The 21,561-nt window shown below is 40.7% G+C and overlaps 1 protein-coding gene across 3 annotated transcripts in view; it reads left to right on the forward strand.

The window, feature by feature from the left end:
• nhsl2 (NHS-like 2) overlaps positions 1–21,561 on the forward strand; it is a 124,899-nt gene that overhangs the window by 93,572 nt on the left and 9,766 nt on the right. For all 3 annotated transcript variants that reach the window (XM_061031679.1, XM_061031680.1, XM_061031681.1), the window contains exons 3-4: positions 9,200–9,342; positions 13,310–13,553. In XM_061031679.1, coding sequence (XP_060887662.1) covers positions 9,200–9,342; positions 13,310–13,553 — 387 coding nt within the window. The remainder of the gene's footprint in view (positions 1–9,199; positions 9,343–13,309; positions 13,554–21,561) is intronic.

Below are 21,561 nucleotides of genomic sequence, written 5' to 3' on the forward strand. Positions count from 1 at the left end.
CAAGTGGAAAGAACAGTCTAACAAGTCTCTCAAGTATCTTTTAGGTTGGGAAGTAAGAATGAATTTCAGGTGGCAAATCAAGCTGGGTTGATTGTACCAGGCGTTATTTTGACCAGTGCTGAACGTTTGTTAAGTTGAATCAAATCCATTTAAAAAAATGATTTGCTTTGGTCTTTTTTGAAACACATATCTCAATTTTCTTCTCCAGCTTCTAAATATGTGGATGTGTTGCTTTAATCATTAAAAGCAGTTTATTAGTCTTCTGGTTTCTGACTGTTGGTTTGCCAAAGACGTCACTTTGGGCTCATAGTCTAAAATATTAGAGGTATAACATGCAAACCTTGAAACATTAACATAGCAAATCTATCCTAGCTAAATAGATCAAATATTATATATTTAAATTGCATTGGAGCTTGAAGGTAATAGAACTGAGACATGATGGATTTTCAAGGACAGAAGCCACAGAAACAGGATGTGACTCAAAGTATTGAATCATGACGTGATAAAACATAAAGTAGAAGAAGTAAGCTCTGGGTTCTACCTCTAAGCTAAACCACTCAGGGAATGATATGAAGATGCAAGGTTTAGTAGTAACAAAGAGATGTCTGCGGTTCCTCAGCCTTGAATTACCTGAATGCAAAAAACTCAATTTAGAAATGAGAAATCTTTATTCCATAAAATGTATGATACGAACATCATGTAGTCGTCTGCAAATTACTTTTAAATGACTGACAAGAATAACAACTCAACTTTGTCCTGACAAACGGAGCCGCATAATTGGATCAGGACCCTCCTTGCGGTTTCTAATGACCAACATAAACTAGGCCGCAAACCGCCCAGATCTGTCCTTCTAGGTCACAACCATCAAGTACACACATTCTTACAAACACCAGCCTCCTTTTTCCATTAATGGATTGACCAATTGTGCGTGTTAAATCACAAGGACAAAGACATTTGTGTGCACTCACACACACACAAACACACATTCATGCATCCGAGGCGTCGTGCACGTAATGTACACAGACAAACAAGCGCTGTGAGAGGGGTGAAAGAGGGGTATTGTTAACTTCTGTCTCCCCCCTACTTTCGTCTTCATGCAGGGGAAGAAAGGGTGACCCAAATTTGACACGACTGGGGCGCATATTGTCAAGGACGGGTGGGTTTATCTGTGGATGGTGCACTGTACACACAAAAACACACAGCGATGCACTATGATGCACACGGGCTTCAGTTATTTTGGGGTGACATTTAGAGTGCACATTTGACCAGATTTGTGGGTACAGCAGAGGTATACACACACATTTTTGCACTTCCAACACATTCACACAAACACCTAAAAGAATGATGGACATGCACACCTACGCACAAACACACACAATAAACAGGTTAGTGATGCATGAGTGCTCGGCTAGCTTGTCTGGACACAGGAAGGGGGTGGGGTAGGTCGTGCTAAACTGCTCTGTGTGTGTGTGTGTGTGTGTTTGTGTTTCTGCATCAGTGGGAGTGACCGGCATACCTTTACACCCCGCACACCAATAGCCTCCCTCCTCCCCCTCCCTCCCTGGTTTTCCCACCCTGCAGTCATGTATCCGAGCTGCACTCAGCACAACCGGCTGTTATCTGAAGCATGGATCTACAACTGTTTACCTTCCTTCTGCTTCTGCTTTAGTGCGCTGCTTTGAGGACTCAGTGAACACATCTGCAGATTGTTTGTTTCCAAACTTTTGACTTTTAACTGGAACAGTTTATTTCGCTTTATTGTTTTATCTGGGTGATTCTTCAAGAAGCTGAGTAGAAACCTGACACTGGTGGAGGAAGTTACCTGATCTTTAAATGTGAGTAAAATTTGCAGTACCAAAATGTAAAAGTCCTACATTTTTCTGAATCAAAACTAGCCAAGCATTTGATAGTCGTATTTCAGTATGTTATATTTTCATTTCATTTCAAACCTTTATTTAATCCTCGAAAATCATTGAGGCTTTCCTCATTTACAATGATGTTGAGATACAAACAAACAAAACGGTCAGGTTTATATGATTTGATCATAACATTTGGTGCATGTTAGCAGCATGGTCTGCTCTGTCATTTAACTGCCAGTGATATTGCAAATATATATATATATGTTATTCATAGTCTTTTTCCTATGAATCACTTTGACATGCTATACTCGCTCTTTTTTCCAATTCTCTTTTTACTGTTTATTTTTTACACAAATTCACCAACATAAGTTTGATTTACGGAAATTGTACTCAGCACTAACACTGATTCTATTTCTGATTCCAAATGTAATAGCAGATCACAAGGGAACTAATCCCTACTTGTATACTTATGCTTAGGTTTATACAAAATGCAACAGTGCTTTATTTGCAGAGTGATTTGTTACTCTGCTTTTTCCTGCTTAAGTTGAAATTTAAAGTGGCTTAAAATGGAAATAACTAGGAATGTTCCCAGCCGTCTATTTAAGAAAAGACTCAGAAAACAGTCCAAATTGAGCACATTTTAATTTAAATTTTTTAGAGGTAAACAATGTAATTTGGTTTGCAGAGTGTTTTACAAGTATATGTCCTTTTTCTAGATCAAAATACTGCAAACCTGCACTGCTACTACAAGATGCTGTCCATTCACTGTGCTTGTTTACATCTGGGTTGTAGAGCATAGAGAGCAGGCTCATTAAATGCAGCTTCAGCCAATCGATGGCTACAGCCCCGGCTAGAGACGGGCGACTTTGTTGCAGTTTGAGCACAACAACCGGCATCGAAGGGCCAAAATATTAACAATTTGTTTAACCGACTATTAATTCTGGTGCTGACTAGCTAGGGTGACGTTTGATTGTTTAGGCGACTAAACGTGCACATCTTGAGAAATAACCTTCTAAAAAAGTTCAATACTTGGCAATAATTAAATATTTTACAGTCAAGTATGGAGCTACACTGGGGCTAGGGGGCGCTATACCCTCATCACAAATCTGTCTAGCCCCGGTTAAGCCCCCTCACGTATGTCTGTTTTTATTTTGAAAAAAAAAACAGAGGACTTGAAAAGTGACTAGGAATTTACATCTTTTCTGTTCCCCTGCGAAAGAATAGTATCATATTTTGCAAAACACTCTAAAATCTGCATCAATTAATTACTGCATGTACCTCACTGCACAAACACAGCTTCAAATTTTTGCAGACTTGATAAAACAACCAGGATGCGATGTGTTAATTAGCACGCTGTAGGGGTGCTGGTGGGCGTATTTTCCCAGTTCCCCCCCCCCCCCCCCCCCCCCCCCTCGTTTCAGTCTAAACTAATTCCCCCTTGTTGGATCCAGCTCTGTTCCTCTACACACTGACATGAGGCTGGTATTAGTCTTCCCGTCTCAGTTGGCAAGAAAATTAATAAGATTCCCCAAAATGGTGAACTCCTTTTTTTAAAAATAAAGAATGGGGCTTAAAAGAAGATTTCGCTGCCGGAGGATATTCAGCAGCCACATGGAAACACAAACAATTCCCTCTTGATGTTTCTGCCTTTTTAAATCATTTATCAGACATTGATAAAGCTTTATGTTAAGAGTTTCTTGAAACAGAGAAAGGGGGATTTCCCAGCCTACTAAAACACAACTTTTGCTGCAGAAACACGAAAGCTTCCATCTTCTAAACGGCCAACTTCAGAGGCCACTGCCAACATCTCCTCCCCGGTTACCGCTGGTGTTATTTTCTCTGATTTCCTCCGCTTCTTCTTTTTCTACACCCACTTTGTCTTCTCTTTTTGGTTTCATCTGAACCTCTCTCCCTCCGATATTTCTTCCTTAACTGCCTCGTCTTTCCTTCCTATAGCTCCGTGTTTCTTCTCCGCCTACATCTTCTTCTGCAGTTTTCTCCTCTTCCTTTTTTTGACATAAACTTCCTCCTAATCATTTTTGCTCTGTCCTCAGACTGAGAACCTCCTTCTTGTTATTTCTCAGTCTTTTCATCTCTTATTAATCTGCACTTTCTCTCCTCAGTTCTTCGTCTTTGCGGTTTATCCTCTTTTGACCTTCTTCATGTTCTTTCATGAAACTTTCCCTCTTGTTTCAATTCCTTCCGTATTTCATGCTTCTCTTTAATCCCCCTTCCTCTGAATTTATTTAATTAATCCTCTCTTCTTTCTCTTCACCTGCTTCCTTCAAGTTTCAACTACATCTTTGTCCCCTCTTTTTGCCATCTCCTCCTCAGTCACCTCATCTGTTTCCACCTCACTTTCTCTCCTCCTCATTCTCACACTTCTTTTTCTCCTTCTTCATTGCGTATAGCTCCCATGTCTTCAGACTCTTGCTGACTCCTCACTTCTGCTCATTTTTCGCTAACCGGCTGATCCAGCTGTTTCTGCAAGCAGCAGTCAGGCACTTTGTAATCAATTATTTTTAACACTGCAAAAATGGACAGTATACCTAAGTGCCCAGGGTGTTAAATGCAACTATGAATATAAAGAGCCAGAAATGTGTTCTCTCATAGCAGGTGCTTACCAAATGAGAAGTCTAATTTCTTCCTAAGGAATTGTCAAAATCACCCATCAAACAGGTCCTTAGTTTTTCATTTTTATATTAACAGTCACTGGTTTGCCCAAACCTCAAATGGAAAAAGTTTGTTTTAAACTGAGAATTTGGTGTAAAACGATTTTTTTTTTTTTTAACTTTAGGTTATGATCCGTCTTTTGGTGTTCCACCTTAAGTTTCCTTTTACATTATGTGGTTTGTAAGCCGTAACAAATGGGTTTGTTCATTGTTCATATATTAAAGACCCGAGTAAGGGAACATCTGGTTTGCCAGGTTGAGAGTAAACCAAATTGTCCTCCAATGGCCGCAAAGGTTTACTGTTCCCACCCTTGTATACCAACCACACTTTGGTTAATTAGCACCTCAAGCAAGGGCAGGTTACATGTCCTCATTCCTTCATGTTCATACCACACATATTTGAGGTTTTTGTTGTAAAATGGTCACAGTTTGGTCAAGTTTACTTATAAAAACTACTTTGGGATCTGGGTTAAAGTAAGTCTGCAAGTTAAGTTGGTTAAATTATGTATGTTGGATGTTGGATGTTACCTACAGCCCGTGAATGCTGAATGTAATTTAAAAATCAACACTGACTATTGGTTTCAGGCTGTACACTTGTCTCCTTGGTGAAAATCCTGTTCGACATGAACATTGGCCTTTACTGCCACTTCAACATGATTGGCCGAACCAGCTCCTTGCTCCGTTCAATTTCTCCATATGCTATCTTAGCTAGTAAGAGTATTCCCAAACGTCCGCACTCTTTTGTTAATGGAAGGTCCCTAGTTTATCACTGTCAGTTCTGTTGACATAAAGTTAATACTTCTCTGATAATAGGTTCATTTATTATTTTATTCCCTAAAATCTGCAATTGCACATTTTAAATTAGTGGCTAATGAATGAATTTTGGACCACATGACCTGTAACTTTTTTCCAGGTCAGCGTTCAAATGGTCCACTGGTCTGATTGGAGAACTAATGACTAAAAACACATTGTTGTCTTCTTTTAGGACATAACAAACAATTATCCTTCTTTTATTAACCCCTTGTAATTGACTTTGAAGCTTGTGAAAACACTTACTAAACTTTTAAAACAGAACTTAGCCTTAAATTGCAATAAAGAAAATCCAGTAATATACCTTTTTAGAAAGTAGAAAAGTAGACACACTGCAGCAACAGCACAACAGCTAACGTGTCATATTGTAGCAGTGTTACACACACTGTTGAGCTTGCATGATGCTCATTGAGATTAATGAGATGATTTTTGCATGGGACCATCATTAATTTTTTTTGCATGGGAGCATCCATTCCAATCAGATTCAATTGGCCGGAGTCTGCACGGAGAAGCTAGCCTCGAGCTACAGATTGAGGGGTTGCTTTGGCTTTGGATTTCTAACCTTATTGGCATGCAAGCTCCAAAAAAAATCTTCTTAAATATAAAGTTAACTACATAAAAACTTAATAATTGAAATACCATAAAGATGCTGAAGTTCAGGCAATTGGAAGCTAAACCAACAAAGCTTTTGCAGATTCTGGAAAACCAAAATGTTTTGTAACTTGTTCAATTCTTGTCACATCTTTCCTGTCCTCTTTATTTTCCCTCACTTTTTTACATACAAAGAATAACTTTCGACATGTGGTGGTAGATTGGTTTTGCATGCAACAAGGAGCTAACCGAAAGTGTGAGCCTCCTCTTGTGAAAGTCAGTGTTTCAATTTCTCTGCATAACAGCTTTTCCCATTCTTAAGTTCTTAAAACCTTTAAAAAAACTCAACTATTACCTCCACAACACAAAGTAATTAAGCTAAAAAGGACAATTGACATGCGTGCACGTTCTTTAATTTGCACTGAATGTTGTAAATGTTTGGCCATGTGTGGAGTCTGCTGTGTGGTTCTTCTGAAGTTTAGAAACATATCATCTCCTGCCGGCGTTTCTTGCTGCTGGCTCTTTCTTTAGTTGAGCTGAGGGATCTTACGTCAGTGGCAATGATCCCAAATGCCATTAAAAAGCAGCACAAACTGTGTGGGCGGCCGGACTGGCTGCCCTTGGATGAAAACCCATCATTATCTTTTTGTAGTTTGTGCCGCTGCTGCTGTATATTAATTTCTATTCATGACTCTTGAACACTCCCACGTTGCCTTTTCGTTCGCTTAACTCTGACACCTGCCAAACTTTCTGTAAACATCTCCAAATGTGTTTGCCAGACTGCAGCGGAGGCTATCACAGTGCAAAGAATCTTAAAGTAGATGTAATGACCCTGACTATGGAAGCACTTTACCACATAGATAATAAAGGAAGTCCAGTAGAATGCTGGACTCTTTCAGGAGGTCATTTTATGTCTTCCAAATAACGAATAAGACTGGAGGAAAAAGCTTCACTCCATGTTTCCTGGACTGGCCTTTTGAATTCTTGTGTTTGTTTGTTTGTTTGTTTGGCTGTTGCCATCTTGGATTTTGTGAACCATAAGTGACAATATTTGGCTAGTGGATGGATAGTGTAGTGTGCAAAGGGAAAGGGTCAGCAAACTCTGCGTTATCAAACGCTGCTTTTTCATTGCCAGCTCATGGCAGGACTCCTAAGCCCCGGTTATGTTCGCTGTAAATGGCATAATGGTGGGATAAAGCCGCATCACCATTGAGTTGGCATCGGTGGTGACAACAGAGGCAAAAATGGCGTCACTGTAAAACGTTAGAGGTGGTAGGATGGACGAGCGCGGTTAGTGTGTGTGTTTAGCTTTAGCTGTTTGTTCACAAAAGAAGTGCAAAGAGCAGATTGACGGTGGAGCTTCGCCGTGGCGCTTGAAGGTAAACTCAATATAAAAAGAGCCAAGGGGAACAGGAACGATGCAGCCCCTGATTGAAATTCTTCCGGCCTTATAACAACAATCAGGGTGTCATTAATTGGACTGGGCTTCTTTCTGATGAGATTAGAGCTAGCCCTCTAGAGTCTGTGATCAGAGCTGCCAGTCTGTAGCGGTTGCCAGCCAGACCCAAGTCACTAAATCCATGCAATAACTACACTTAACCTTACAGAAAGCGACATTATTTGTCTGATATTTACTTGAAGAAATATCACAGATAAGCTACAGTTATGCATCCTTTCAGATCTGCATTGTATGCAAGAAACAAACAGTGTTTCCCTGAGTTAGCTAACTCAGTTTCCTGCATTAATCTGTGGTTTTATTTGTTTATTTAGCTTTAAATAAATGTTTTGATGCTTTTAATGCCAAATGTAACACCTTTATTTTGTGTGATGTTGTTATAAAACTCTCACTTATTCATCATTTCCTGACCCTAGATCAGAACAAAGAGTTTGCCATTAGTCACTCTTTGCTTGGTAAGAAAGTGTTGTTACCAAGCCCCCCCCCCCGCACCCCCCCCCCCCCCATCCTGTTACTAGGCAACCACATGCCACCAGGAAGGAATCCATATTTTCCTGGAGAGCAAGTTCAACCTAAAACTCTTCACCTCACTGACACTGCTGCTTCACTCACACTGTCAGCGGGATGGTGTGTGTGTGTGTGTGTGTGTGTGTGTGTGTGTGTGTGTGTGTGTGTGTGTGTGTGTGTGTGTGTGTGTGTGTGTGTTGGTTTGTGTGTTTTTCTGCTTTTTGGGGACCTATGTGAATAACAAAACCTTGCGGGAACATCTTTTAAAATGTTTTAGGTCCTCACTTCTTTACAATCCTGATGAGGGAGGAGTACTGCTTGTGAGATTGGGTCTTATTAAGATGTGTGTGTATGTTGACAGGAACTAAGTACACATTTAATCAGGAACGATAACATTGAGATACAACTAGTATATAATTTGAGTATTTTCACTTCTTGCAACTTTAAAATCAATCATATCCAAAATGCAAACAATGCATTGCTTGGCAGAAGTGATTCATATTGTGCATGTTTTTCTATCATTGTGAGGACGTTGTGAAATGTACACCTTTTGAGGACCTTTTAATGGGGTGCGGGGAAACTTTTGCAAATACTAATTTCTATAACGACCTGTTTGATGGTTTTACCGTCAGGGTTATGATTACATTTATAAACAGAGGACAGGGTGTCCTATTTGTCAGATATAGTCCTCACAAGGGTTGTAGAACAAGTGTGTGTGTGTGTGTGTGTGTGTGTGTGTGTGTGAGCTACGGGGCTTTAGGGATGAGTGGAGATTGGGGAGTGGGTCGGGAGTGTGTTTTGGGGTAAAGGATTGGCTGAGGGGTAGTGAGGGGGTTTGTGTGTGTGTGTGTATAAAAGAAGGGGGTGGGGTTGAGGGTTAGGAATCTGTTTACAATGGCCTGAGGGAGAGTCGTTCTAAGCAGCCAGAGAGAGAAGAGAAAAGAAATAGTCAGATATCGAGAAGAAGCATGAGAGAAGTGGAAAAGCAACACAGAGAGAGCGGCGAGAAGGGAAGAAATTCGAAGACGAGGAAAGAAGGAAAGGAGAGAAGGAAGTCATGGGAGGATTAATTCCAAACTTGAGGAGTCCTTTAAGGTTCCTGTGCAGAAGTTGCAGCAGGAGTCACAGGAGGGAAACTGCAGGGTGATGCAAAGCAGCAGGCGTACCAGATCTCTGCTCCCAGCCATGCAAATAGGATCTCTGGTGTGTGTTTGTGTGTCTGCGCTGCACCATGTGGATGCTAACTTCAAAGCTCATTCTGTGTTTTTCTCTGTGTGTGTGTGTGCGTGTGTGTGTGTGTGCAGACTTTGAGGAGCAGTTGTACGACACCAAGCTGACCGGTCAGACGTTCCGGCATCCGTCCTCGCAGAGCTCCGACGACACGTCCACCTCGCTCAGCCGCTCGCCCATCTCCCTCAACAACAAGAGGCCTGACTTTATCTTTCTGGTAAACACACACACACACACACACACACACACACACACACACACACACACACACACACACACACACACACAAATATGCATACAAGCCTGTTTGATTTTAAGTCACCCTTCGCACCAAATGTCATCTCTTTGGTAAACAAACACACAACATTTCCAGATTATCTTCAAATATTTGAGTTGTTTCCACCTTTCTTATTTCATATACGCACTTCAACACTTCCTGTAGTCACTAAACAATCTGAGCAGCTCAGCACACACACACACACACACACCCTGACACCTAAGCCATGTCCACCTCACTTACCTTTCTCACTTTTTCTCCCTGAACACCAGAGAATAGACGTCACCGCACCAACCACCTCACGCTAACTCTCCATCCCACTCTCAATGTCCTCTCTGAACTTGTTCTCTCACTTCCCCTACACTCGTATTTATTTCTACTCTACTTCCTTTCTTCAATGTATTATTGCTTTTTTAGTGCAAAGAGTGAGTCAGACATCAGACTTTTACTCTACCTTACCCACCTCATTTTACAGTAATGTTACAATTCATTGCATTTTCCTGTATAAATATTGAGTTTAGCAATATTTCTGCCGAAAATGAATTTCAGCAGACATTGGCTTTATGAAGTTATTTTCCAGAAGAGGTGGTATGAAATTCTGCCGTAATGACTTTGAGATTGCCAAGAGGACATATTATCCCCCTTTTCCACTTTTTCAAACAGTCCCCCTGTGGGTCTAAATGAAACATCTGTGCTGTGCTTTGATCAAAATATAACATGAATCAAGCACCAGAGGAGGTTTGTGACCCTGTATAAACCAGCTCTCTCAGAACGCTCCGTTTTGGTGTGTGTGTCTCTTTAAATGCAATGAGCCCCGCCCCCTGAGTTTTCCCCGTAGACATCACTTCTTAGCGAGAATAAAAAATGCCGGACCGGCGGAAAAGTTTTGCTCTAGTCTGGGGGTGGAGTCCATGGGTGGTGATACCGGGGGAGGGGAGGGTTTTATTTTACCAGAATCCCACTGTGACATCACAAGGAGAGCACATTTGAAACAGAGCATTTTGGTCTGTGTTGTAAGACTTATGCAGACCACAAACAAAGGACTGGATGGGTTTATTTCACATGTTGTGGGTCAGTAGACTCTCAGGTTACCCACATATATGTTCAAAAACACTAAAAGTGGATTTTTCATAATATGTCCCCTTTAAAGGTCGCAGTCATAAACATGTCTTACCTAATGTTTGGATGACTATATCATTTCTGTTTTCTGGGTTTTTATTCTTTGCTCATTGAGAGAGTACTTTAGTTACCATCTTGAATCACTAACACAAAGCATTGACATCATTCTTCTCCAAAAGTGTTTAAGAAATTACTATTTCACTGTCGCCGATATTGTTTCAGCCAACATTTGTGTTGTGACAAAACGCCTCATTGCTTTTGTTAGCCGAGCTGAATGATCCAGAAACTATTGTGCAGAATGTCCCACCCCCTCTTTGGGGTTTGTCAGAATTACTCATCATCCTTTTCACACGCTCAGCAGGTCTCCATAAATAAATGTCAAACCATTTAGTGTCTCCAAGATGGAAATATCACTCATATTTAGAAATAGAAAATTACATAAGTGCTGTTTATTAGTCAGCTCGGGCTCTTTGGAACCAGATGGGATGATTTTAGAATAAAAGACAGGTTTTAAAGATAAATATTAAAAACTCAAGAGGAAGAAAATATGATAGATTCTTTCTGTATTCTCTCATAAAGACTCTAAAAAGGATAAAACAGACTCTTTGCAGCTTCTCTTTTTCTGTTTTCTGCCTTTGCTGCTAATTCTCAGCTTATTTCCCAGAACTGTGCCATTACGGTGGCTAGATGAACTCCTGCTGTGATTTTACTGCAAGATGGCTGCACATTTCCTGTATATCAGTGCACCGTTCCCTTCAGCAGGCTGTTAAACAGCTCTGTTAAGTTAATACCCCTCTCTCTGTTTGGGCTAATTTCAATTAGAGTTTGGCGGATTCCCATGAGACGACTCAGGTTTGAATTTGTACAGTATGTATGTAGTCGGCCTCACATGGATTTCATCATAGAGAGCTTTTTTTCCTGCATTACAGCCACCTTGAAACAGTTTGGAGTTTCTGTCTTCAATGGTTGGTACCTTTGATTTAACGCCAAACAGCTGATAGAAACCGTTCGCCTCCAAGCTGGGATTACAACTTCATGTTGACACCTGGATATGAACCATCAATATCTTGGCTACTTGTCTGCGTACGTCCCTGCAGGATAATCAGATATGAGACAATATTTCTATCTTTTCACTTCTGTCCATGTACTTCTCTGTTTTGTCTCTGCAATGGTTACAAAAGTGTAAAGCATCCCCCCCCGAGCATCCTTACTCTCATTCTTAAGCAAATACAACAAGACAGATAAGAAAGAGATGTACACTGTTTGTTTTCCTCTCTTAGTTTGTTTTTCCTCTACTCCTCATTTCTTATCTACTCCGCTGTTCCTTCCTCTGCCTGGCATTGGAGAAGCTTAAAGAGGACAAAACAATTTATTTTAGTAGATGATTAGATGACCTCGGCCAGTTCTCATCTCCTCCAAGTTTTCGGTTGTATTGATTTTTGCTTTAATTGAATTGAGAGTTTACTTTGTTTTTTAAGCCTCAGAGTTGGAGAATGTTCTTACCTCAGGTGCTACGCTTTCAAAATGATGGTCCGTCCACAGTTTCTCAAGAAAGCCCGGAGGAAATATCTTTAAATTCGGTACAAAAGTCCACTGCAGAATGGTATTATTACATTTTGGTTGTCAAAGGTCGAACCTCGACAGGGTCCCAATCTTGGCAAAACCATTTCTCTTTCATTCTTCTGTAATCTTCTATAAAAGTAGCCTGTTGGTAAAGACAAGTTTTCAACTAAAAACGTTTCACTGGAATTATTGGTTCAATTTCGGTGCAACTTCCTCCCCATTCACCAAAACAGACTCAATGCCTTTTATTAAGTATTTACTACATAGAGGATATTATATTAGTATGGACAGACATTATTATAAACTATAACTATTACTGCTTGGCAAAGGCAGTGACTCTACTTTTTGTTTAAGCCAAAAACAAAACTATAAAGAAAAAATCCATACTGTTTTATTTTCCAAGGACAGCTCAGTAAAAAAAACAACTTTAAATTGAGTTAAATGTTTGGTACAAAATTAGAGTTAATCGGAGCGGAAAAGGTTGGTGGTGGGATGAAATTTGACCATCAGTATTACAATCTATCAAATGCACAATAAAAACTGTTCAAAGGTCGTTGCCAGTTTCTGTTTCGGATGATTTAAAGCAATATTTTAAACAAATGAAACCATTTATGAAGAGTTTTCTTTAAGACAGCTACAAGAAGTATTTATCTTTATAATCTAATGTAGTGCTGTTGTGTGAATACATTGGTAAACACAATTGGATTTCTATATTGGAGATGTGCATGAATTCAGAGTTTTTTCTAAATTAGGAAAAGCAAAGAACATCCACAGAATTCTAACCCAAACTTTTAGCAGAGCCTTTTAGCGCCGTTCTGTTCATGTTTTGGTTTTAGGACTTCACTGGTTTTGTTTTTGTTCAGCTGTCCTGCAAAATTCGGCAGCTGTTTTCAGTTATAAATAGTCTTCACACTACTCGAGTAGCAGAATATAGGAGATGCACAAAGTTAGCTATATGCTGGTGAAGCAAATTTTAATGCACTAAATACATTCTGTTGAATTTTAGGGAAATCAAAATGAATCAAAAATATAACAGAGAAACATCTCCGAAGCTCTAACGTAGCTCTGTGTATGCTAAATAATTCAGTATACCCTTTGCTAGCAGATTTGCTTCATCCTTTTTTTAGAGGTGATTTCGTCTTTCTGGTCTTGGAACCTTAAAAACAGATAAACATTTATTTCTGGAATAACCATTCGTCCAACACCCTCTTTCTTCCTCTTCTAGCCGGCGTCCAAACAGCTCTACGATGATGAAACCGCCTCCTCAGTGTTTGGACTGAGGTCCGTGACCGACCCGTCTCCCTCACCGTCCCCGTCACCCTGCGGCTCAGATCGCCCCCCGCTGGGCTGGAGTAGTAACAACAGCAGCAGCAGCACCGCCACGTCTGCCACCACCGGGCCGCCTATTGCCGAGAAACCACGCTGGCATCCGGGGAGACGTGGTCACTTCCTGCCTCTCGACATTACGGGTATGGTAAAAGACACATTTTTACAGTATTTTCTTTGGGAATCATCCCCAATGAATCACACGGCCACATGAAAAGTACACATGAACTTGAAAACCAGACACAAGTTCTTTGAAACAAAGGGCACAATTAAAAAAAATGCTAATGCAACTTTCTGAGCTGTTGAAGGTTTATTCAATACTTATTTTTGTGTTTTGCCCACAGTGGAGTAGAAACAAGAAAATAGATGATGTGCAATTGATTTCGAGTCATTACAGTGGTATCATTTGCATCGTAGCCAGCCAAGCCTCAGGGTTGTTTGTGTTGTTTCAGAGTTATTGAAGTATTGCTGAAGAAAAACTCTAGACAAAGTAAGAACTACAGACAGAATCATATGTCCTAGTTCTTGCCTTAGAAGTTTTTTGACTTTTGGAATTCATTAAAGTTTCATCACCTGAACTTGGTTGATCTTGAGCCATGAAAGAAGAGGAGTGTGCTTGGTGAATGTCAACACAGGTGACTAGGATCTGGTCCAAGAAGTGATTGGGATCGTCCAATCAAAACTCCAGATGCATACTTCCTGAATCCTTTCTAGATCTTTGCTTTATTTGATGAGTGATAAAAAACAAACCAACAACTACTGGACGTAGCATTGAGGTTTTGACTCTTTTTCAACCACAAAGGTTTGCACATGCCTTGACTTTTCATTCCGATGAGTTTCAGAAAAAAACAAACTCTTTAAAGATGTTGAGGTACGTTCTTGGAGCCTGCATTTTTGACAATTTTCTGCAATTTTTTAACACAACTATTAATCAGTGTGTACAAAAACAGGGAATAGAAAAATGGATTCAGGAAAAAGCTTATTGTTGCATTCTTAATCAAAAGGTGTTCAATGAAGGCTGGGAGGAGTTGTATTGATGTTAATTATTGGGTGTCATCAAAGGATGGTGAGATACTTATTGGTTGTGTGTTGGCTGCCTTCAGGAATTACTTGGTTTTATTAGAATTAATGACTGCAATATGAAAGTTCTCTGACAAATAATCTCAAATGAAGCACATTAACCTCCGAGATGAGACCATATTGGAAATCAATCGGCACTTGGCGGCTGTAACAGGGTTCCTGGTGTCTTATTTGAAAATACACAACTTGAACTACAAACAACTTCTCCAGGAGGTTATTTGTGTGTTTTAACAAAATACTGTCTTTGCTGTCAATTCTTGATAGTGGTTCAATATTTTGTTCTGCACGCTCCATGCCGCCGGGTTAAAAAGCTGGTTCATTCAGTCTGTGTTGTTCTCAAGAGAGTTGTTTTTTCCTTTGACAGTTGTAGAAGTGAGAAACATGGGAAATTGGACTGAAGGAAAATGATTGTGAGTTTTAGTTTCTTTTGGAGCTCGGTGTGATTTGAATCTGAATGTTTTAACAAACAGAGCTGCTTCAGTCAGATCGGTCACGTCCCTATTTATGTATCTCTTGTATCCTTCATATAAATCAAAACGAGTGACCTATGAACCCCCCCTCCCCCACAGTGTGCTGATAAAGAAATTTGTGTTTTTTTGTCCTAGGCTGTAAACATGTTTATTTCTGCTGTCAAAATTTCAATATGGGGTGTGTATGTGACTTCCAGGTCTTTTGGCTCCAACCTCTAGTGGACACTAGAGGAATTGCAGGTTTTTCACTTCCGCATTGGCTTCATTTTTTAACACCGGAGGTTGCCGCTTTGGATTAACACATTGTCAACCAGTTTAGAGGCGTATCATAAGGTCTCCATCCTCTCATCCAAATATGGTCCCTTCTGGCTTCAAAAAAGCAAGATGGCAACCGCCAACGTGCCAAACTAAAGGCTCAAAACGGTTGTCCATGAACCAATGGATGATGTTATGTTGGCTGTGTGCATTCCAATCTAAGGGTGACATTTTGAAGTCAGGGTCAGCTGGACTTGGTTGATGTTTTAAAAAAAACTTTTCACCTTTTTGTTGGATGACTTCTAGACCTTTACATCTAAAACATTTTAATAAAAGATGTCAAAACGCAAATAATTCAGCAATACATAATCAGAACAGGAAAGAAACTCTCGTATTTCAGTGGGAGGGAGTTTACGTTTTACTCCCCGGATTCAGGTTCCCTCGTTGTTTGAACATTTTGCATATTCATGCCACAAGTCATTACTCACAATCAGACACACACAAACCAACGCACACACATGTGCACATTAGACACAGGTTTGAGCTTAGAGCGAGAAAAGGCTGCAGAAAGTAGATCTGACGTCAAGAACATTTTCTTTTTAAGATCACATTCACCATCGCCCTGGTCCATCTTTGGCAGTCAGCTCTGGTATTGTGCATCGTCTTTGTGTGTGTGTGTGTGTGTGTGTGTGTGTGTGTGTGTCGTGCATGTGTGTGTTCTGTCAGAGCTGTTAGTATGCTGTGGTCATCCTCTGCAACATCGTTCTGACACTCCTGCTTCCTCTCGTCTCCATCGAGCCTCCTCCTTGTTTACTCTGCGTGCATGTTGAGAGTAAATGTGCATATGTGTGTGTGTGTGTGTGTGTGTGTGTGTGTGTGTGTGTGTGTGTGTGTGTGTGTGTGTGTGTGTGTGTGTGTGTGTGGGGGGCTCTGTGTGTGTTTGGTCCTCCTGGTTTTTTGGCATAGCAACTGCTTCGTCACTGGGAGCCTCTCCCCCTTTCTCCTCTTCATTGTGTATCCATCTTTGGTTTAATATCTCCCGGTCCCTTTCTCTCTCTCTCTCTCTCTCTCTGTCTCTCTCTCTCTCTCTCTCTTGCTCTCCTCACCCACTGTGCAGAGGAGGAGAAGGTCAGGTATAATGATGCACGCCTGTGGCGCTGGACTAGGTGGGTATTCACTTCCTTCTGAGACAGAGAGGAAGAAACAGAGGGAGGAGGAGGAGGGAGGCGAGAGAGAAGACGGGGGAGATAGTGGAGTTAAAGCGAGACAGTAAAGTGTGTTTGACGGGAGGAAGACCAAAAGCAACATTTGGTTGGTCGTGTCTACATTCTGATTCTCAACATGTCACTGGCTCTAACTTAAAATGTAAATCTTTTGAAACTGGGTCACAATAATAACATACTCGTTTTAAAGGCTCCATATTTCCCTGCAAACCGCTCGACACTGTAGCGTTGATAAGCTGTCACTTGGTAAAAGGAATCAATGGAACGCATGCTGTTAGGAAACGCTGTTAGAGGTAAAAATATGAAATAGCACCTAAAAAGAATACTTATACTGATTCAACTACAGTGGGAAGAACAAACTGGACTACTTTGGGTTAACAACATTTACCAAGTTAACTTGGAACTTAGTCTGTTCAGATAATTTAGTTCAGAATAGCAAAAAAACAAAAACATACTGGCTTGAAAGTAAAAAAAATGCAGTCAGATTTAGTAAAACATCTTTTTTTGCATACTGCATTTCATTGTATAAAAAGATGGACGACATAACAGCTCCCCCAAAAGTGAAGACAAATATTTGGAGCCCTGCAGACTGGCTTCAGTGTAGGTCATAAGCCCCGCCTCCTCCTCCATGTTAACAGATGGGACACGGGGCCAACTTTAAAATAAAAAAATGCATGTCAAATACTTTTGTCTCAAACATGGTTTCTGTTATTACAGTCTGTTGGCATCACACCGATTAACGTCCAAGTGTTCATTTTTCTAAATATTTTGGTCTTCACTTTATCAGAGTAGAGGAGGAAAGGCCTTGAAACCTTAACAATACAGTCGTACAACTTTCCATAACTTCGAGTGTCTGCTCGACACGGACGCAAGAATGTGTTCTGCTGTGGACTGCACCGACTTAATCATTAAGTGAAATGTGTGTTTTCATTTGAGGACGGGTGAGTCCATACTGCAGCTCTACAAGCTGATCCCAACTCGCTGGAGGTATTTTGGCGTTACATTTATACAGCGAGACATGGTCGAGACTCGTCGTGCATCTTTATATACTATCAATGCAATTGACACACAGGTGTAAGGACTTCCTGAATCTTCTCCTGGCTTACTTAACAGCATGGATTCATCAGAACGTCCGTATTGTGCTCTAGTGAGTATTTGCAGAAAACAGGATGCTGGGACTGAGTTAAAATATCCGACAGTGTTGATGGTGATGGATGAACATATCGGGCCAGTGCAGCAGTGTAGCTCATCGATGTGTTTTCTATAGTTTGGGAACAACAATAGAGCTCTATGGCGCAGAGGTTTAATCTATATCATGCTCCACAAAGATAATAACAGTTAGCTTAATCAATGCTCTGCTGGCGTTTGCGTCTTTTCATGGGATTTGTTGACAATAACAACAACACAAAAAAAAAAAAAATCACTAGATTTACCCAGCTCGTCTCTCATCCCTCTCTCTCTTTTTCTCTTTCTCTGTTAACAAGCCGACAGGTAGCTTGAAGCCTGCTTGCTGTTGCCATGGTAACTCAGCTCTCTCCTCCTCCCCAAAAAGAAAGAAGACGCAAAAAATGTCAGCGAGTTTTCGAGCGTACAAGAGAAAGAAAGGAGTAAATGTCGTTTTTTTTTTTTTTTTTTTTGAAAAGCAGAATGAGTGAAGAGGATGACGGTGGGATACAGGAGTGAGAGGATGATGAATGAAGGATAACGAGAGAACATTTTGTCACTGCTTTCGCTCCGTCTCTGCACGTCTCGTTCGAGTGTTTTTCATGAATGAGTGAGGTTGTGTCGGCAGGAAAGATGTGAATACAGAAACAGCTGAGAGGGAGACGGTGACATTTTTAATGCGTCTCAAATCAAATCTTCTTTCCTGATATAATTTGAGCATTTTTCAGGATAACACACCTTCTTCATAACAGCCATGTAAAAACCTTTTCTAAGAGCTTTTGTTGTTTTCTGATCCTCAATGAAAACCGTTGCGAGATATAACTACAAAGGCAACATGAATATTGCATCAACAAGAGGCATAAACTGAAGCACAAGCAGCTCCTAGTGTTGGAAGGACAAGAAAAAGAAAATACACCGACTGCATGACAGGAAAGGAGAGACATTTGATCATGCATCACATGTCGATGCACATTTAGATTTTCATCCGGTGTAAATGAAACTTATATTCGTCCAATTTTAATTCAAATGTTTTATCACAAGGAAAGAAAAACAAAACCATGTCATATCATAAGGATGCTTCTGTTACAATCAAGTTCCAACTTCCTGTGTTGAAAAATGAAACCAAATGTCGAAGTGCAAAAAAAAACTGCAGTTCCTGGAGTGTCCACTAGAGGCTGGCTGCAAAAACCCCTGAAGTCCCATACACACCCCATATTAACATGTCTGTTTTGACAGCAGAAATTATCACGTTTACAGCCTGGTACAATAAACCATCTAGGTCTTTTTAGTTACTGTCTTTATTGGCACACTCTCACCGAGGGTCATGAGCTATGGGTAGCGACCGAAAGAATAAGATAGCGGATAGAAGCGGCTGAAATGAGCTTCCTCCGGAGGGTGGAGGAGACCCTAGGGCAGACCCAGAGTTTGCTGGAGGGATTATATATCCCGTCTAGCCTAGCTGGGGAGAGGGACAAGGATTTTCCTGTGACAAAGAGTTAGTTTCAGGTGTTTTATAGAGATTAAACTCGTTGTCATGGGAAACCCGGTGTTGGTATGTCAAGATAACGACATCAAATATGTAAAGAACTCAAGAAAACCACCGGACTTGTTACCACACTGGAAAATGGAGGGATATAAAATGTGTGGATGTATGTTCGCTTTGGGCTTCCGTTTTACTAATGATGTTTTTTAACCTACTTCCAGAAATCCCTTTGACCTCTGCTAACCGCACAAGAACGTAGAAATCTCTAGTGCACTGCAAAACTCTTTTCATATCATTTAAGTTCCCTAAACATTTGATTTCTATTTGCAATATTTCCTAAACAGTTGAATAACATTAGATCAGACTTTTCGTCTATTTATTAGTGTAATATTGCCATCCTCTGTTGTATCAATGCTTACCCGCCTTCTGCTAAATAAGTAAATAATTCTTTGCTGTAGTTTCTGTTTTTTAATTGTATAACAATTAGGCAGCCAGGCAGGTCGGTAAACAGCTTCTCAATGTTCTCATTTACTGACAAGAAAGAGAGGAATGTCAGACAATCAAAGAGGCGTTTTGTGAGTGTAGTGAGCAGAGAGTCTTTAAAAGAGAACAGACAGCTTCTGAATGTGGAGTTTAGCAGAAACACAGACAGGCATTCATGCCGCTGAGCTGCAGACGCTCTAATCCTCTCAGTTTACCTAAAACGCCTCCGTCTACCAGAGATGTGACAGGAGGAGGGAGTTTCGGAGCGCAGGCAAATCCTATTGGCCGCAGTTCTTATTGAATGCCAATCAAATGGGATCCGGCTCAAAGAAAGATGAAAACGTTTTCACTTTTTGGGTTAGTGTTGACGAGATGGATGCATGGTAGGTTTAAAAGTTGCATCAGTTTAGGTCCAGATGTCGTTTATGGCACTGGTGAGTTTCTTTGTGGGAGTTCTCATTGAACTTTTTGACAATGGTGACAACTTCTACAATGGTAAACCTTGTGTCCTCTTTCCCATGGTGGAGGTCGCTGTAACCTAACTGGTCAGACTTAAACCAGGCTTTAACCAGGCACCCACTTTTAGTGCATCAATACACCTGACAGGCTCACTGTCACAACTGTCTGAGGGTTAAGTTTTAGTTTAAATTGTCTGTGTCTCTGGAACCAATTGAGAGTAATTTAGATAAATCTGAAAAAGTTCGGTCGAATTTCTTTAGAAATTTGGATCTCGTGTCTTAATGTCGGAGACAGCATCAAATAGTCTTTATCACCGTGCATCCATCAAAGCTGGAATAAAAAAATGGTCAAGGGAGGAGAGTGGTAATTTGTCTAATTTGATATGACGACAGGAATGTTCAAAAGTTCATATTTTGGTTTAAAGGCTTTATGTGTGATTTTTTGATCCAGCAGATGTCGCCCTTGAGCACCAGCATGAAACCAAAACAACTCGCGCTGCATTGTTGTGTTAGCATGCTAATGCTAGCGATCTTTATTATGCTCGTATCTTCACACTGCATGTAAATTTACCTGAAATGAGCGTGATCTCGAAACACAGTTAAGCAGTGAGTACAGTATGTTATTCTTCTTTTCTCTAGTCCCTCAATCGAGGGGACAGGGGGTAAGACAACTTTTATACGCGAGGGGATGAGTCGACCGGCTGTCCGGGCGATGTCAACAAACTGAAGATAGGACTGAAGATAGGACAGTGGGACTCGGGTGTTACACCCATTGTAGACAGTCATGACTCACAGAGTTATTTTCAGAGGATATTCTTGATTTATATTATATTTAAGTGTGAAAAATCACATTTAAAGCCTTTAAACGTTTGCAAAAAAAAGCCTCCCATGATTAATTACAAAGAGTATTTTTAGTCGACGACAGCCTGTTTAAAAGAGTCTCTGCGTTTTCACATGGTAGATGAAACCTTTAACATCCGAGTTTCAGGACAAGGTCTCTGACTGCGGATGAGTCCTCATCATCCACAACACTCACAGCAGGCAGGAAAGCAGTGAAGCAGTGGGGCCATGGTGAAGAAACATTATGATGAATGAATCACTCTGATGGAGGCCTCTGATAGTTGAAGTAGGGCCTATTATCAATAGCTGCAGATGCAACTGAAAAGACTCTCAATGAGGCTGAAAGAAAAGACGTGACTGTGTGCACGTATGAAAGCTCGCCGGCTGGCACTGAAGGCTGCAAAATTGTCACTTTGTCTGGTTGAATTCAGCGATAAACAGACAGGCAGTCCGGCAAGAAGTGTGTGAGTGCATGACAGCCAGACAGGAGGTCATGTATAGCCCTCGCTCGGTGGCTGAGTCATAGCCGAGTCTCTGCTGGATGGCAGTAACTGTTTCAACCCAAACACTCTCATTTATTCATGCAGGGGGGAATAGCCACCGAATGGCACTCGGCAAATGAGCTTCACTGACAGACCGTCAAGAAAATAGACAAAAGATTAATTAAATGTAAACAGGTAAAAAACCAGAGAAAC

Source organism: Labrus mixtus, chromosome 23 (assembly GCF_963584025.1).
Source record: "Labrus mixtus chromosome 23, fLabMix1.1, whole genome shotgun sequence".
NCBI lineage: Eukaryota > Metazoa > Chordata > Actinopteri > Labriformes > Labridae > Labrus > Labrus mixtus.